Here is a 17,225-nt window from a genome sequence, read left to right as displayed (position 1 = left end):
CTGTTAATCTTCAGGTTATCACTGAATAAGATTGGACTACGGGTTGCCTAATCCAGTCTTTTTCATGAAAGAGTCCGGACTTCGGGTTAGGGTGAAGTCCAGTGCCGTCCTGTCTTTTGTGCAGCCCTAGGGGAGAGAATCCACAGTTGGAAGTTGGGATGCACGAACAGCATTGCGATTATCTGACATTTTTTCCTCTCTCTTCAGTTTCTTGGGTTTATTTATTGCGTTTCAATCAGCCATCAACTTAGCTATCGCTTAATTTGGATGCCTTAAATTTCTATGATTCGTCAGATGAGGCAAATTAACCATTATGCTACAAATATATATATATATATATATATTTCTCAAAATATTATAATTTAAAAATTATTTACCAAAATACTATAAGTTAAAAACTTGGCTTGTCAGATTTTCTCTTTCATTTCGTGCCCGCAAAAATTGGCTTGCATCTCACCGAGTTTATGTCATATTCTTGCCTACTTTTTTTTTCCTTTCTCTCTCCTTCACGTGGTGCTATTTTCATGATTCTGAAAAGTATGTTGGCAGAGGGTATTAAAATAAGAGAGAACAAAGGTGAAATATTAGAAAAGTTATGAAGACTCTAATGTCAATGTCAATGCTTCTCGTGCATCATGGGTAGTTTTTTTAATATTGATTAATGATTGGCAAAAATACTAAAATATTGCATAAATAATTAAGTATTAAAATACTATAAAAGAAAAAAATATTTTTTAAGATGCTATAGAAGTAAAAATTAATTTTATAGGAATGTACACAACTTGATTTGATTAAAGTCAATTTTCACATTTTATTCCCTACCCACCCCTATCCTAATCCATCATTAGTTAATAATTAATTTTATTAACATAATCATGATGATAAAATAATTATTTTTATGATTACTAAATTATTTTTTACAAAAAAAATTGATGGAATAATCATTAATGAAATAATAAGCTACTAAATAGATTTTTATTATTTTATATAATGATATTTTTTGTAATTAATTTAGATTGAAGTAGAATAAATAATGATTTAAAAGTATAAAATAATAAAATGAATCAATAATAACGAAAGGCTATTGTTTTTTTAGAATAATTAAAGATTAAATATTTTTACATTAAAAAAACATAATTTATGCATAATGGCTTCCTGTGCCACATTTTGGTCTTCTTATAACACGGTGTGATAGCCCTTGTCTTGTAGGCTCTTCGTGTTGAGATTTTGATGATTCTGCAGTTGGTACAATTGGTGGGGTATTCAAATCAAAAATAGGAGACTCTGTAGGGGAGATCAAATGCTATGGAGTTGTAAATATTTCATTCGAGGGCCCTCCACGTTCAAATGTGTAATCATTATATTTGGCTACAAATAACAGTGGATCATCAAATAAAGAAGTGAATGAACCAAATTGTTCAATATTTGGAGAGCTAAACTAGTGGGACAAGGATGATGGGGGCATGTGATGGGATTGAGTAAACAAGTTAGAAGAAGAAGGGCATCCTTGGTCTTGTTCCACTTCATCTTCAATGGCATCAGGTGGTTGTGTAAATAAATAGCCTCCACGTTTCCTACTTTGTCTACCTTGAGGTATATGTGGGCGTGGCACATCTACTGCAGGTGGAGCAAGTTAAGGGAACATTGTGAAGCGTTGCTCTCCTAACACAAGTAATATATTACGTTGGTCTTGACAAAACCTTTCTTAATAATCTATTATAGGTATTTGTAAAGGGTTTTGAAGACTTAACTTATATAAATCTTCTGCTATATTTGCCTGAAATTAGTTAAAAAATATTAAGAAGTAGGAATATCAATTGTAAAAATATAATGATAGTGAATACTTACTGCAAAACCAGTTGTAGCAGTTCTTGAGCTAATCCACCTTCGAGTATGTCTCCAATACCATCGCATGTACTCAAATGTGTGATCTAACGGCTCGTTTGATATAGGAGACTCTACAATAGCATGTTCCCATCCTTCCCATGCATTAATGAAGTTTGCATACTCCTTAATCCAATTTGATGATGTTCTTCCCCTAAGTTGTAATGTGTGGACATTCCCTAAACTAACTGGGGGAAAAGGAATCGGTTGTTGAAGACCAAATTGTCTCATGACATGATCAGGATGATGCCATTCTATTATGTGAAAGCATATTAAGGGAACTGAAGCCCTCCAAATCTGTGGTGTGACTAAGTAATAACTTGGAATCAAAAGTTGCACCAATTGAGAATCATATGGTTTTCAAATTATCTCATCCTCCGCCATTGCATTGAGCCAAAGTCTATATTGTTGTAATGCCATAGCACTAGGACGAGGTAGTTGCCCCACATTTTTCCATCTGTGATTAATTTTTACAACTTGTTAAATTTATATTATTCAATAAATAATATAAACTCATGTAAATGAAATCCTAAAATAAGCACTACCTAAATCCAAGAGGGGGTATGAGAGGATAGATATCTGTTTGTGTATCTGGAGTTGGAGGTCGCTCTGGTGCGAGCATCGAAAAGCGATCCCATGTCTACAAGTGAAGTAGTGCTAAGCATCCACCTATCCCTTGCTCAGTTAGGTTGGTGGCATTACATAACTCTCTATAAAGATGTGCTAATACTACAGATCCCCATAAAAAGCAACCAGCTTCTTCAAAATCCTAAAGTATTTGTGAGAAATCAAGTAAATATGGCTTGATCGTGAGAAATTATCAATAAAGGTAATAAAATACCATGCTCCGTGTCAAGCCCTTACATTCATGGGTTCACAAATATTAGAGTGTGAGCTGAGGCAGAGAGAGCGTCTAGTTTCGCTGGTGCTGGATTTTAAGGTAAGAGTTTTTAATAGGATATTTAGGGTGTGATTTTAAGCTTTTCAAGACTAAGTAAGTGAGAGAGATGAGACATTATGAGCATCCTATGACATTACTTGGAAGGTGAAGCAAAGGAGCATCAACCCATGAGTCTCTTAACCTCATCGATGATATTGTTTGATACATTAAATAAACTTTATAACCTAACCTATCTGGCATTAAATACCCACCAATCAACCTAAGTATGTAAGCTCTTGTGAATTTTTGAACTTGTACATCATTCGCATCATCTGGAAGGTAGTGAAAGTGTTCAGCTAGCCAAGAAATTACAAGCCTTTGTCCTAATATTTTATCTTCTGGTGGTCGTATTCCAAGGAGCCATTCATAAACATTAAACTAATTCCAGTCTGTTTTACCAGAGACAGGAGTTCCAACACATGGACGGCCTAATTGAATAGCAACATCTTGTTAAGTTATTGTGCATTCACCACGAATGGTATGAAAAGTATGTGTCTTAGGTCGCCACCTCTCAACAAGTGCTGAGACCAAAATTGGATCGTATTCAAATTGTCCTATTCTTGCAACTCCATAAAATCTAGCTTGTTTAAGGTACTCTATGATTTGGAGTGGTGGATCTATCAATCGATCCTCATGCATGACTCTTCAAGTTCGAAGGATGCGATTGTGCTAAAATGATTAAACTTGATAAAATTGTCAAGTATAATAATTTTAGACAAGATAAGGAGAAATGATACTTATATTGTCATTCCATACAGTCTGTGAAATATATTGTTCTTGTAAGTATAATAATGTATTTTCTTATGGGCCTGAGTTAATAACTTGCCTTGGTTGAGCCATTTATATGCTACTGCAATACAATTTGAAGAAATAAAGAAATTTCTAATAGCAAGAAGAATGTCAATTACAATTAACACTTATCTAGAATAATTAATGTCAAATTCTGTACAAATCAAACAAATTAACTTCTACATGCTTGTTGATTTGGACAAGTAGAGCAATTATAACCCATTTGTCTACATAACCCACATTTATTTGGCTCAATAGGTGTAGTCCAATCCATCTCATTACGTATGTGAGTTGAGCGAGGACGACCTCTTTCTCTAATCATTGATGGGTCAGGAATCAAACTAGGAATATTGGTTTCAGGCCAATGAATCTCATCTCCTATGGGGTGAAACTCATTACTATAAGCTTGCCTTATATATTGTAAAGTAAAAATGGGATCCACGAATTGTAAATGGTTTAAGCCAACACTAGCACATGCTGTAATCACATGCATGCATGGGTATTTTTCTATTTGAAACTCTCCACAATCACATTTTTTCTCATTCAAGCTAACCTTACAATAGCGTCCAAATTGTTGAATTTGAACATTGTATGGTTCTTGCACCTCAAATGATGTTTCCTTTCGATTAAGAGTGCGAACGATACAAGCTGATGCAGCTTGTGTGGCCATTTCTAGCTTCTTACTAATTGTCTCAGAAAACATTTGACCAGCTGCTATTTGTGCTTCAACTTATTGGGCACGTTTAACAAAATAGTTATTCACCCTATACATAGTAGCCTTCATAAGTCCTGTAATTGGTAAGCTTCGAACACCTTTAAAAATACTATTCATGCATTCTGCTAGATTAGTTGTCATGTGACCATAACGCCGACCTTCAATGTCATATGCACGTGACCACTTTTCTATTGGAATTTCACCTATCCATCTTGCTGCTTGCTCATGGATTAATGCTATCTCGGCCAATTGTTGGTTAACAACATGACGCTCATATGCATAACCTACATATAAGAAGAAATATATAATCAATAATTATATCATGATAGGATTTTATTATTAAAAAAATAATTGACTCATACCAATGTTTACAAATTTTTCCTTTAACCAATTTGTCCCATGTGCTTTGTGGAGGTTTGCAGCCATATGCCTTAAACAAAATACATGGTATCCATTCGGTAGTTGCTACCTAACATGTGGATCCCCAACTGCAGCCATTATTGAGCAATGCCTGTCAGAAATTAAACATATTCCATTTCTGACCTTTACGACATATGTGTGAACATTATACAAGAACCAAGAGCAAGCAGATTTTGTCTTTCCCTCAACCACAGCAAATGTAAGGGATACAACATTTCTATCACCATCTATATTTTCCATATAGAAAAGTACTATCAACTTGAATAATGGGCTTTAAGTGTTCAAACGCATCAATACATGGCTTGAATGCCCAAAAAACACACACAAACATTTCCACAAGCTGACCTTCATAATTAACTTCTAAGCATAGCTTACTTTTAAATCTCACGCATGATCCAGGCATGAAATGTTGGACTGCAGGTAACCACCTTGGTGATAATGAGTATGAGCTCTCCTAATTACCAAAAGCCATTGCAACTGCTAACTGTTTAGCCTTTTATGCTTTCTTATATGACACTGTATACCCAAACATGGATTGCATACGCTCAATTATATGGGATACTTTCACATCTGGTCGATCAGCTACCATTGCCACAATAGAGGATGAGATGACATCAGCATCTAGCTTAGGGTGGTCTTGACTTAATGAGGTTGCTAAATATGTATAAGGCCCTGCATATTTTGTAATGTGCCATGATGTTCTATTTCCTTTTTTACAAGCCCTTAATCTCCAATTGCAACTACTTTTATAATTTATACATTGATATTCTTCGTACTTATTACTTGAATGAAACACTTTGAATGTGTGATGAACTCAAACAGAGTATAATTTGGCTGCACATCTTAGTGTGTGAGTATTATTAAACATTTGACTAATGAAAAACTCCTGCCCATCATTGGGAGGTAAAAGATCTCCCATTCCACTAAACTCAGGAGTTACTACAGACTCTATATTAATTCGTGAGAAGAAAGTTGAGGAAGCCTCTTCATTATTCTCTTCAAAGGCCTCATCATTATTATGGTCACCACCACCATTTATATAAAAATTATACTCATCTTCATCTTCAAAATCATCCGTAATATCTTCAGATAGAGCTTGTAAAGAAGATCAAATGGATGAAAATTTTCTAAGTGCAAGCTGAGCCTTCTTCCTTCTTCCATTAGACCTACGCGATTACTATTTGATGGAAATGAAGATCTAACAAAGTCTTCTAGTGGTTGTGATTCAGGGATGTCATCAACTTCTACATTTAAAATGTGTGCATATAGCTCTGGTCCCGTCAATTGATTTGAATATCGTAAATTTATATGCCACATTTATTCTATGTCAGAATCATTTCGCAACTTACATGCCCAGTATCTTGGCGGATTTATAGCTATTGGATATCTATATACTAGATTAGACACAATTTGATTAGAAGGAAGCTCTAGTATTTGTCTAACATCTTACTTTAGTTAGGCTAGAGTAATATTTATATCAATCCTCATCATTCTTATCTCATCAGATTCAAATGTCACACCATCTGAACCATTGAAAATTCGACCATTTGCATATATGCACACTAGCTCCTTTCTATTGTACATTTTCCCTATATATTTAAGCAAATATTTTTATTAATCAAATTAATATCAAGGCACCAAAAAATAATCTAATCCCTACAAAATAAATCAAGCATCAAAGCATTTTTTTAGTAACATTCAAGCATCTACATTTTAACACATGAATGATTTATTTATTTATAAAATTATAACAGTAATTTATTGCATTTCCCTTTAAAATTATGTTTATATTTTTTTTACCTTAATAATGATTAAAGGCTAAATCATCATTAAACAATTAAAATGTTTTTAAAAAATAATTTTTTAAAATACCATTTCATAAGTAATTAGATAAGCTTCTTATATATTTGAACTAATCATTTCATTTTTTTTTTAAAGAAATCACTTGTAAAAACATAGCTACTTGTTAAAGATATCTGTAATTTTTTTACTAAAAAATTATGTGTATATAAAATGGTTGGTGATTTTTTTCCCTAGATTTATTAAACATACATAAAATTTTGTGTATATATATTTTTCTTAGTAAATATAATTATTAATTGTTTTAAAAAGTATCATTTATATCTCATAATTAATTATAAATTTTTATTATTGACCAAGTTTAATTAGCTTCATCAGCCACAGATATGGTCCACTTATAAAAAGAGAACATGTATGTCACTAACTATATCTAATATATTCATTTAATTCAAATAAAATTAAATGTGGGTTAGCAGCATATAATAATTAATTAACACACTAACATTCGTCTTCCTAGACTTTGAATCTTTTGCTGAGTGTTTAATTAAAGAGAAGCAAAATGGTTGAGAGTGAGAGGGAAAAGCAAAAAATGTGACTTCAGTTTTATAATTTTATTTTTTTAAATGTAAGGGCATATATTTTAAATGATTAAATTAAAATTAATTGTATCAAACAAAAATTTAAAGATTAATTTTCTATCAAGTTAAAATTATAATTATTAAGACACAACAAATGAAAATTTAAAAACTAAATTTACAATCAAATCAAAACTACAATTATAGCATCATCAGACAATAATGCAAGATTACAATAAGATAAATATTTACATGCATAAACAAATTCTAAACATATATAAAAAATAAAACACTTTTTTATCATAAGTAAAATATTAAATCATATGATAGATGTACTTACCTTCTTCAATCTGTTGTCAAAATGAGCAAGATTGTTGAGAGCTAAGGAGAGACAAATGCAACACTTGCAAAAAAAAGGAGCAAAGGAGAAAGAAGATGCAAACGTTGGAAGATGAAGAAAAGGAGAAGGAGAATTCATGTAACAATTGTGCAACTTATATTTATTTTCAAAGCTTCTTTATTGTGGACGCACATGATATGAAATAAGGGAAGGAAAAAATGTGCACGCCAATAAACAATACAGCACAAAAATCAGTTTCACGGATCTGTTCAATTCAAGACTTGACACTGCTTATATTTTCATACACATCTTGCAGCGTAATGTTATATCTCAATAGTAATGTTAAAAAAAATTGAAGTAAAGCTGGCAGAGCGCGCAAGAGGAGCATTTTCTGACTTACAACTCGGTATTGCAGAAGCTGAGTAACATAATATGTAGGCATCGGTTTTCACAATTGCATGTGCAAGCATTTTCTTTTACATTTTTTATTATTATATTATTTTACTTTTCTGACATAGAAAAGACAAAAGGAATATTGGCACGTGAAGCTTGCATCTTTCCTTACCTTGTCTTGAATCCATCTTCCTTTATGTACTTTTCTGAGCTACAATAGAACTACGTGAAGGAGAGAGAGAGAGAAAAAAAGCACGCAAAAATCTGACATCTAAACTCGGTGAGATGCAAGCCAATTTCTATAGATAGGAAATGAAAGAGAAAATTTAAAACTCGGTGCCTATCAAACTAAGTTTTTAACTTATAGTATCTTGATAAATAATTTTTAAATTATAATATTTTGAGAAATAATTTTTTTTCTGTAGCATGATGGTCAATTTCTCGTCAGATGAAGAAAGAAGTTTTCACTGGAGAAGAGAGGGAGGGAGGGAGGGTGTAAAGTGCCTGTAACATTTCAATTTAAATTTTAATAGTTAATTTAAGTTAATAAAAATTTTAAAAAATATTTTAAGGTAAGCAAATTAGTAGAAAATGATTATTAAATCTAACTTAGGATATAATTCTAAATTAAAAATTTTTTAAAAAAATTATTAATTAATTAATTAAAAAATAATATTATTAAATTATTATTATTATTATTATTATAAAAAGAGAAAAGGTATGAATAAAAAAAAGAGAGAGAAGAAGAAAAGGAGAATTTGCTTTCGGCCGCCGCATACAACAATCATGCGTATAAAATAATAAACAAAAGAGAAGAAAAGAGAGGAAAGAAGAAATAATAAAAAAATGTGGGACTCATTAAATTTTTTATAAAAACCCACCTCCTTCCTTCTTTCTTCACTTCTTTGTTTCTTCATTCTTCCCTATGCACGAGCTGAGGCAGAGAGAGCGTCTGTGAGCCAAGTTCGCCGGTGCTGGGTTTTAAGGTAAGAGTTTTTAATAGGATATTTAGGGTGTGATTTTAAGCTTTTCAAGATTAAGTAAGTATTTTAAAAAATTTTCTTAATCATCTTTCCTCTTTGATTTCTGATTTTGTAGTGGTAGAAAATTTAGGATCTGAAGAGGGATAAATTTATGTTGAATAAATATGGTTTATGAGGTTGTTAGTAGTATAATAAATATTCTAGAGTATAAATTTATTGATGATCTTTGAATTTGTGGCTTATGGATCAAATTCTAAACTAGATTTAAAAATATATGTTGATTTATTGAGGTTTAGATGATTATTTGGGATGAGAAATGAATTATTATAGCTATAGGATTATGATTCTAAGCTAGAGACTCAATTTTTAATTTTTGAGTATTTTAGGTGTGAATTTATAAAATAAAAAGAAAAGTTTGATAATAGAAATTAGTTTAGAAGTTGATTTTTAGATTATTAATGTTTATTTATGACTAAAAGAGGAGTTAAAAATTTTACTTAATAGTATTGACTCTAGATTTGTATTAAGATTGAGATTATGAATTATGTTATATTTTTAATTCTATTATTAGAATTATTTTATTAGTTTCAAAAAATTAAAACTAATATTTATAAATAATATGTTATTTGTAAATTGTATTATTGGTGAAGATTGTAGTGGGAGAGAAATTGTAAGGAATAATTTATTGAAATAGCCACGAGGTAACCATGCTTTTAATTTATGATTAGTATTACTTCATGTTAATTGAGTGATTATTGAGAAAATTATGAATTTTGTAATATTGTATAATTGTGCAATATTATTATGAATTTGTTTGGTTATTGTGGGAGGTGTTGGGAGACTTACTATTGTTGTTGTATTTATGTGCCACGTGGTATGCCTCTATTGGAGCTCAATAGGTGGCTTGTAAGGGCTCAGACTAATCTACCTTTGGCCTGATAATTTAGCACCGAGTGAGAGTTACGGCTCGAGATTAATGGAGGGATATAAGGATGGTTGTTTGTGTGTATTGTAATATTTTTTATATTTGTTGGAATTATATTATTTTTAATTCTCACTTAGTAAGCACACACTTAACTGTTTGTATACACTATCATAAATTGGCTTTGGTTACTGAGACTTTTGAGTCTCATTATGTGGTTAACAATTTTTAGGAGAAGAGCCACGAGTGACACGTAGAGGAGTCCCAGAAACTTAGTGGCATAGATTCACTGTCTCTTTTGGGTATTTGATTTATGATTTATAATGTTTTATATTGTCAATATTAGGGCTTTTTGTTTATTGACAATTATATGAATATATAAATGTAATCATGCCTTTTAAATTATTTCTATTTTTGATATACTTTGGATGATTATAATTTTAATATTTGGTTTACTTTGGATTGGTTAAAATGTCATGATTATGAGGCCAAATAATTGGCTTGTGTTGAAAATTGACTAAATTATTTATTTTACTTATTGGGAGTATAAGGATGGATAAATGTGATTTAGTTTACTTGTTGGGAGTATAAAGATGGACAAATGTGATTTAGCCTAATGGCATGTGGGAGGTAAAAATCTATCTGAAATATTATATTGTGCTAGTTGAAGCTAATTATAACATATTTTATATTAAAATTATTGATATAAAATGTGTTGGGTGGCTGTAACCCAAATATGGTTGAGTTAAATTATAAAAAAAAAATTAGTGCATTACACAAATACAACTTTATCCAAACTAAAAACAAAAAAGAAATTTAGATGATGGTGTGTGACTTTACTTTTCAATAAGATCAGGTAGTGGGCGCTTGCATTGCAAGAAATTTAAAGAATTCGCTGGCTTTTAAATAAAATGATTTGTAATAGAATTTATATTTTATATTAGACTTGAGAGCATGTTTAAATTTTTGTTACATCTTGGAGAAAAAATTTTTGATTCATTATCTGTTTAATAAGATTATACTTTTCAGAAAATTTAAATTATAAAAAGTATATAATTCTCATGTTTATATTAAAAAAATTTAATTTTTTCTAATAATTGTTAGATATTTTACTTTTTTTTTGAAGTGTAGAATTTTTATTTGTTTTATACTATCATTTTATTTTTAGCATACTGTCTACTTTTTAAAATGACATGGGATGTTGTGTACACCATCGATGCAAAGCCTGAATAATTATTTATTTGTTATTAATAATTTTTAACATAATACACCTCATAATAATTTCTTAATCATATTAGAACCAATTATTATTTATCATTTTCATTGAAATGATTACTAAATTATTATTGCAATTGTAAGGTGTAGATGAAGTTCATAAATTGTTTCTAAAACTGAATTGATACATTAAAGAAATTATTTTTACGGTGATGAATTTTAAAAATTGTTCTCCCCAAACATGATTTTAAATATAGCATTTTGTGTAATATTTTAATATTTCTTTATATTGTATAGTATGTCATTGAAAAAACTAACTTTGCACTATTTGATTTCAACTTTGCTACCGCATCTTCATGTTTTCATATCTTTTTATAGCCACTGTGTATGAATTTTTTATTCTTGCGTGATCATGCATTATGCTAAAGATTTTTACAAAATAATAATATGTTATAAGAATGCAGTAATTGAGAAAAAATCAGCAATAATAAATTAAAATCGTTCAGGCAGTGAACGATTTTATTTTTAATGCAATAAAAAATAATTTTTCACTCTAAAATCATTCCGGGTAAGAATGACTTCTGCAAAACCTTAAAATCATTCTTTCCATGAATGATTTTTAATGTAGTATTTTAAAAAATACTTTTCATGCTATAGTATTTTAGGAATTTTTTTTTTACTATGTGCAGCATTTTAGTAAAAAAGCTGTACACCATCCATGCAAAGATTTTTTTTTTTTTTTTTTTTTTTTGGTGTGGAGGGGATTAAGGTGGGAAGCGCAAGCAGGAAAGTTAGAAAGATAAAAAACAAAAGCAATTAGACGCTAATGGCCTAAAACATTAAAAGTCTGTCACAATTGCAAAGATCATGTTTTGGACAACCATGATCGAGGTGAGAATATGCGCTCGTTTAATTGTATTTGTCCATATTAAATAAAAAAGTGACAAGTGGCTTATTGTCAAGAATATAGATGGAATGAAAAACGCAGTATATTTGTTATTTTAACTTTTAAGAGTCAAAATCCACGAAGCCGGAATGATGATAATCATCGACAAAAAAATGATTTTATTAATTGTTTTTATTAGGTTTCTTTTTATCTTTATCTTTAAATTGAATTACCATTTAAGGAGTACTCTCCCTCTCTATTTCATGGAATTTTTTTATATAAAATTGTGAAAATCAATGAAATTAATTAAATACAGTTGTTTTTTTGACCAACAGAAATGGTTTATCAGTATGCTCGAGACCCACTTGGTTCAATGACATTTCACATTTCTTAAAAAATGGAGGTTGTAGTTTCTATTTCTTAGTGACTTAGGGGAATATTATTAAGTAGGTGTTGTGTGGATCTTGCGTGCTTGTATAAAGAAATAAATAAATAAATACAGTTTAAAATTTTTTAAAAAATATAAATTTTTAAAAGTATTTTGTTTAGCAAAGGAAATAAAAATATTTAATCAATAAAATAGTGGGAAATAATTTTTAAAAAAGTTTCATTGATAAATTAATTATAAAAGCCAAGGAAATAATAATAAGGAAAAATTATAAATGAGAACATGTGATAAATTTATTTATAAATAAATCCTCATAAATTTTGTGAAATACAATGAAATTCTATAAGATTTAGTCATAGTTAATTTATTATGTAAAATGACATAAATGCTTTTAGACCCTTACTTATTTGACTTGCATTGACCAACTATCGAGGATGATTGAATAACTTTGAATGATCAAAAAATTATTTAATTATATATACTTTAACATTTACAAGTCAAATATCATGTATTTATAAGTAAATATTCAATATTTATGAATATTTATGCTTAAACTTTTTATATTTACTAGGGAACCTGTTAAAATATTAATAAGTTAATATTTATAAGTTAACTTCTCAAATTTTCAAATTTAACGTTTTAATTTACAAATATGTGATTGTAAATTTGTGAATTTTAATTTGTAAATATTAAAGTACTAATTATTACAAGATATTTATTTGTAAATTTAAGAAATTTTACTTATGAATTTTGAATATTTATTTGTTAATGTATGATGTTTGTCTCATAAACATTAAAGCATTAATATTGTAATAAAAATATTTTTTAAAATAAAATTATTTTCAACTAATCAATGCCGAACGGCTGCTAATGGTCAGACAACGATAGTTAAAAGGATGAGAATCTAAAACCATTTATGTTATTTTATATAATAAATTAATTATTATTAAGTCACATAAAATTTATGTAAATTTTCAGAAATTAATAAAATTTATTTTGAATAAATTTCATGAAATTATTTATCCTTTTTATTAAAAAATATAAAATATTTAAATATCACTTTCAATAAAATAATTATTAATATTTAAATTAATCATATATTTTTATATTTATTTTTATTTAATAAAGCGTTTCATTTTAATATAAATACAAAATGTTCTATTTAATAAAAAAATAATAATTATATTTTAAAAAATTAAAAATATTTTATATTTTTAAATTTGCTTTTTTTAAAAAAATATTTTATATTTTGTTAATAAAGGCAGTATAATATTTTTTAATAATATTATGACCAAATATTTATGATTTCTAGTTGTAGCGATAATATACAACGTTGACATGCTTCGCTCTAATGGCGGACTTCGCTCTTCCTCAGGACACTTACTATATTGGATTTGATAGTTCTACCCAGTAAGTCTCTGATTTCCCCAAACTACATCAGCATATAGTTTAATTTTAATCGGCAACTAAGATCGTTCTTCTGTTTTGTTTCTCCTGCATTTTTGTGTTCTGCCTTCAGTCTCTCCCCTTAATTTCTTTATTCTGACGTGAATAGAATAAAAATTTACACTTTTTGGCTTCGAAGGTCACTGAAAGCAACTGTACTGGACTCAAATTTAAACATTGTTCTGTCTGAGGTGATTCGTTTTGCTTCTGATCTGCCCCATTACAAAACTGAGGATGGAGTATACCGAGACCCCTCTGGAAATGGAAGAATCGTTTCACCCACTTTGATGTGGGTTGAAGCTCTGGATCTTATGCTTCAAAAGCTATCACAATCAGAATTGGACTTAGGGAAAATTGCTGCTGTATCTGGTAGTGGGCAACAGCATGGTAGTGTCTATTGGAAAACTGGTAGTTCTCAGATATTATCATCCTTGGATCCTAAGAAGTCACTACTTGATCAGCTCAAAAATGCTTTTAGCACCAAAGAATCCCCAGTTTGGATGGACTGTAGTACTACTGCTGAGTGTCGGAAGATTGAGGAAGCCTGTGGGGGAGCAATGGAGTTGGCTCAATTGACAGGATCGCGAGCATACGAAAGATGCACTGGTCCCCAAATCAAGAAAATATTCAATACGCAGCCAGAAGTTTATAATAGCACTGACAGGATCTCCCTTGTTAGCTCTTTCATGGCATCTCTTTTTATTGGTGCTTATGCTGCTTTAGACCACTCTGATGGTTCAGGCATGAATTTGATGGACATAAGGAAAAAGGAATGGTCTAAATTAGCACTTGAGGTTAGTGATGCTAGGATCATCCATATAATTCATGTTGAACTTGGAATTTTCAATTGAACCAACACGATTTAATTCTCATGGTTGTTGTAGGCAACTGCCCCTAATTTGGAGTCAAAACTTGGAGAGTTAGCCCCTGCATATGCTGTTGCTGGAAGTATTGCTCCATATTTTGTGGAGAGGTCTGTTGCACATGGTTTTGAAATGATTGAATATTGTACCTATAAGCCCAAAAATGTAATTGCAGACAAAATTTATCTTGTGTTTGCGTTTTGTGAATTGCTAATGGCTAAAAATTGGTTAATTGCAATGCCAATGTTTGTAATTTCGTATAACTTGATAACTTGTCCACACAAGAATCGGGACAAAGCATAGCTTTACAACCAAGTCAGTGCATAAGCTGGTTGCCCTGGTTGTCGCTTGGAGTTAGAATCTCTGGCGGAGCTTTATTTCAATATCCGATATGTTTCCATATCATCTACATCTTTCAGCTGTTTTGTCTTGCATGCCTATATTTTCTTGCAGTTGTCACTAAAAAGATATAGACAACATTCAATAGAATTTCAAACATCAAGTTGGTGGTTGATATAGTCTAGGTCATCTTTTGGAAAGGAAAATGTCCAAAGTGCAAAGATTGACCGCTGAAATTTTTCTATCTCCTCTTAGGTACCATTTCAGCAAGAACTGCTTGGTTATTAACTGGTCAGGAGACAACCCTAATAGTGTGGCAGGTTCCTTTATTTGTTCACTTGTGACATTTACTGCCATACACCAGCACCTGCGCCTGTGCACACATTCTTTGTTCTATTTCCTGCTAAATTTATGACAACTTAAATCCCTTTTGAATCTGCAGGACTAACCCTGAATGTTCCAGGAGATGTGGGGATCAGCCTTGGCACTAGTGACACTGTAAGTTAAGAATATATAAATCTTAATTATCTTACATCTTCCCTGTTCTTTCAATTTAGTAAATGATGGCAGCTACAGACCTTCCAATGCTTGTATCTTAGACTCTTAGTGTATAATTTCAGTGTGTTTTTGGAGCCAAGTTTCAATATAGGTTCAATCACACCTCAACTTTGAGTTATGACACATTTCTTACTGATCTCTCAGGTATTTATGATCACTAAAGACCCTAATCCAAGGTTAGAAGGACCTGTTTTACCTAGTCCTGTTGATTCAGGAGATTACATGGTAATGTTGGTGTACAAAAATGGGTCCCTTACCCGTGAAGGTAGTTTTGTTAACTGATACATGTATGGTTGTATGCATAGTTGATTCCACCTTACAGTTACTATAATTTCTCACTCCCATAATTGTCTCAATGATCAGACATACGCAACCGCTTTGCTGAGAAATCCTGGGTCACTTTCAATAAATTTCTGCAACAAACACCACCTCTGAATGGTATGTATCATACATTTCAATTTTGTGGCTGTTGTTACATGCTTCTATTTCTCATCACTTTGTTGATAGGTGGGAAGTTAGGCTTCTACTTCAAGGACCATGAAATCCTCCCCCCTCTGCCAGGTGGCGTTTTATCTTATCTCCAAATTATTTGTATGGCAATGATGAATGAACTTTCTTTAATCAATAGGTTACTAAAATATTTTTTTGTTTCCAGCTGGTTTTCACCGCTACATCATAGAAAATTTCACTGGCGATACATTGGATGGACTCACTGATCACGAAGTGAAGGAATTTGATGCTCCTTCTGAGGTCAGAATTAGAATACATATGTGGCAAGCCTTGGAGTAACTCAAATCCTATTTGAAGTTCTCTATTGAGCAATGTTCTAAATTGCAGGTGAGAGCAATAATTGAGGGTCAATTTCTCTCAATGAGAGCTCATGCAGAAAGATTTGGCATACCTTTTCCTCCTCAACGAATAATAGCCACAGGTGGCGCATCTGTAAATCATTCCATCCTTAGCTCAATTGCTTCAATCTTCGGCTGTGATGTTTATACAGTTGAAAGACCTGGTAAGCTATAAACATCACTAGTTGTAGTTAATATTGAATTTAAACTACATTGGTTGAGTTTTGACTTAACAAGGTGTAAACTTGAGTAGTTGATATTTCTCAATAGGAACAGATTCTGCATCTCTTGGAGCTGCATTGAGAGCTGCTCATGGCTTTGTTTGCAGCGAGAAGGGAAGTTTCATTCCCATATCAAACTTGTACGAGCACAAACTGGAGGAAACGTCTCTGAGCTGCAAACTTTCAGTAAAGGCAGGAGATGGGAAGCTGGTCTCCAAGTATGGCTTGTTCATGAAAAAGAGAATTGAGATAGAGAATCGTCTGATTGAAAAGTATGGACGCATCTGACATTGTATGCTGTAATTTATTTGCACAACGATATTTATGTTCACTGGTAGTTTTTTTCTGTTATCAACGTTAGGGAGTCAGCTCTGGATCAATGTACATAGTAAAGCAAGTCTTTATCCACAAATTTAAGAAAAGGGGAAAAAAAAAAAACCTTTTTGTCTTGTGAAAATCTCTCAATGATGAAGATCTTCAACAACTTCGGCTCATGCATTCACCCTTCATTCCACCAGATCTCTTTACAGTGGCTTGCATTCAAAGATTGCTCTTGTGGATGTGCAAGTTATAGACGAATTAGTATAATTCTGCTATGCACTTGGGAAAGCTGGTCATCTCTTCTCTCCCAATGTCAATGTCCTATAGTCCAAGATATTAAGTATATTTTAAATATGTTTTTTAGTTTTTGAAGTGGGGT

General features: G+C 31.1%; 1 protein-coding gene across 3 annotated transcripts; it reads left to right on the top strand.

Annotated features, from left to right (window-relative positions):
- Positions 1 to 13,556: 13,556 nt before the first annotated feature.
- LOC129303219 (xylulose kinase 2-like) lies at positions 13,557 to 17,019 on the top strand. 3 transcript variants are annotated; one of them, XM_054942377.1, is made up of 11 exons: positions 13,557 to 13,660; positions 13,836 to 14,490; positions 14,581 to 14,669; positions 15,154 to 15,218; positions 15,341 to 15,396; positions 15,601 to 15,721; positions 15,820 to 15,894; positions 15,964 to 16,017; positions 16,112 to 16,206; positions 16,294 to 16,468; positions 16,633 to 17,019. In XM_054942377.1, exons 1-11 carry the CDS (start codon positions 13,602 to 13,604, stop codon positions 16,695 to 16,697), a joined length of 1,509 nt encoding a protein of 502 aa, XP_054798352.1. In that variant the 5' UTR covers positions 13,557 to 13,601; the 3' UTR covers positions 16,698 to 17,019. The 3 variants fall into 3 exon arrangements, with proteins under 3 accessions (XP_054798352.1, XP_054798351.1, XP_054798350.1); XM_054942376.1 differs by having other exon boundaries at positions 16,581 to 17,019; XM_054942375.1 differs by having other exon boundaries at positions 16,575 to 17,019.
- Positions 17,020 to 17,225: the final 206 nt, after the last annotated feature.

The sequence above is a fragment of the Prosopis cineraria genome, unplaced genomic scaffold (genome assembly GCF_029017545.1).
Source record: "Prosopis cineraria cultivar Desert tree isolate PC_DT_omini unplaced genomic scaffold, ASM2901754v1 PC2, whole genome shotgun sequence".
In the NCBI taxonomy this organism is placed as follows: domain Eukaryota; kingdom Viridiplantae; phylum Streptophyta; class Magnoliopsida; order Fabales; family Fabaceae; genus Prosopis; species Prosopis cineraria.
The sequence above is the reverse complement of the archived record's forward strand: the minus strand, read 5'-3'. Positions and strand labels throughout refer to the sequence as shown.

What these genes read in the sequence shown, in the direction of transcription:
- LOC129303219 (XM_054942375.1), top strand. Translation starts at nt 13,602, where the DNA reads ATGGCGGACTTCGCTCTTCCTCAGGACACTTACTATATTGGATTTGAT. An exon ending in GCTCCATATTTTGTGGAGAG is followed by an intron (nt 14,670 to 15,153) that starts GTCTGTTGCACA and finishes ATCTCCTCTTAG; the next exon opens with GTACCATTTCAGCAAGAACT. An exon ending in ACAAACACCACCTCTGAATG is followed by an intron (nt 15,895 to 15,963) that starts GTATGTATCATA and finishes CTTTGTTGATAG; the next exon opens with GTGGGAAGTTAGGCTTCTAC.